Below are 1,114 nucleotides of genomic sequence, written 5' to 3' on the forward strand. Positions count from 1 at the left end.
CGACCCTGTATAAGATTTTACGCAACATGGCACCAATCACAACTTGTGATTTTTTTATTTAAACTCAAAATTATTAAGGTAGTAAATTATCATCATCTGTAAATAACATAGACCAACTATCTCTAATTTGAGGAAGAACGTTGAAAAGAAAATTTGACTTTATAAAGGTTCGTCATGTTTTATAATTATCGACTGTGAATCAACTCTTTTCAAAATGGCAGAAAATCTTTCGAAACGGCCTCCCAAGGGGATTTTGAAATCATCTAGCAGTTTTGATAATCCAGATGTACCCAGGTAAATGATTTCTCACATCTAAATTTATTTTATGTTAGAATTATCATTTAATTTCTATATATGCGAACAATTTAAAAGTATAGGTTACATTTTTATTGCTATAACATTACACGATGACGGTAGACTAAATTTGTATTTTAAGGTTAGGTAAATTAAAATAATTTTTATTTATACTTTTAGTTTATTAAAGCTGTCATAATTATACACTGAATGTTGTTTATCTATTTGTTCACTTTCATTTCAAATTATTACAGTATTATAAATAAATAAATTTGATACATAGAAAATCTTGATTATAATTTATGTATTACATGATATAATAAAATTTATTTCTTTTCACTACAATTTTACAATATTATAATCATTTTGAAAATTAAATTCACAAATCATAAGTTTCAATAAATTCTACTATAATATTAGTAGTACTTTATATTAATTACATATTATTTATTTTTTAATTTAAATGTGTAATTATTAAGAATAAGTATTTAATATGTTATTACAATTTTTATTACAGACCAAGCAAAGAGACAAAATGGGATGAAATGAATATAATTGCAACATTACATCCACCAGAAAAAGATTATGGTCACATGAAGATTGATGAACCAAAAACCCCATACAACTATGAAGGCCTGCATGGTGAATTTGACTTTGATACATTAGATTCAACTGCAGTTGTTGCCAAGTAAGTGTTTATATTAATTCATTAGAAAGAAATATTTTATTTAAAATTTTTGATTTCTCATAAATAATTTTTATGTTATTACATAATAAAATTAGTTGTTATGTATTAATAGTAAAAAAAAAAAAAAAAAAA

At 23.4% G+C, this 1,114-nt stretch overlaps 1 protein-coding gene across 1 annotated transcript in view; it reads left to right on the forward strand.

Annotated features, from left to right (window-relative positions):
- The window catches only part of LOC108547582 (protein phosphatase inhibitor 2), a 5,604-nt gene continuing 4,490 nt past the window's right edge, over positions 1-1,114 (forward strand). The window contains exons 1-3 of the mRNA XM_017900163.1: positions 1-78; positions 168-294; positions 812-982. Of these exons, the coding sequence (XP_017755652.1) occupies positions 215-294; positions 812-982 (251 nt within the window). The 5' untranslated portion in view covers positions 1-78; positions 168-214. The remainder of the gene's footprint in view (positions 79-167; positions 295-811; positions 983-1,114) is intronic.

Source organism: Eufriesea mexicana, unplaced genomic scaffold (assembly GCF_001483705.2).
Source record: "Eufriesea mexicana isolate 0111107269 unplaced genomic scaffold, ASM148370v2 scaffold1121, whole genome shotgun sequence".
Taxonomy (NCBI): domain Eukaryota; kingdom Metazoa; phylum Arthropoda; class Insecta; order Hymenoptera; family Apidae; genus Eufriesea; species Eufriesea mexicana.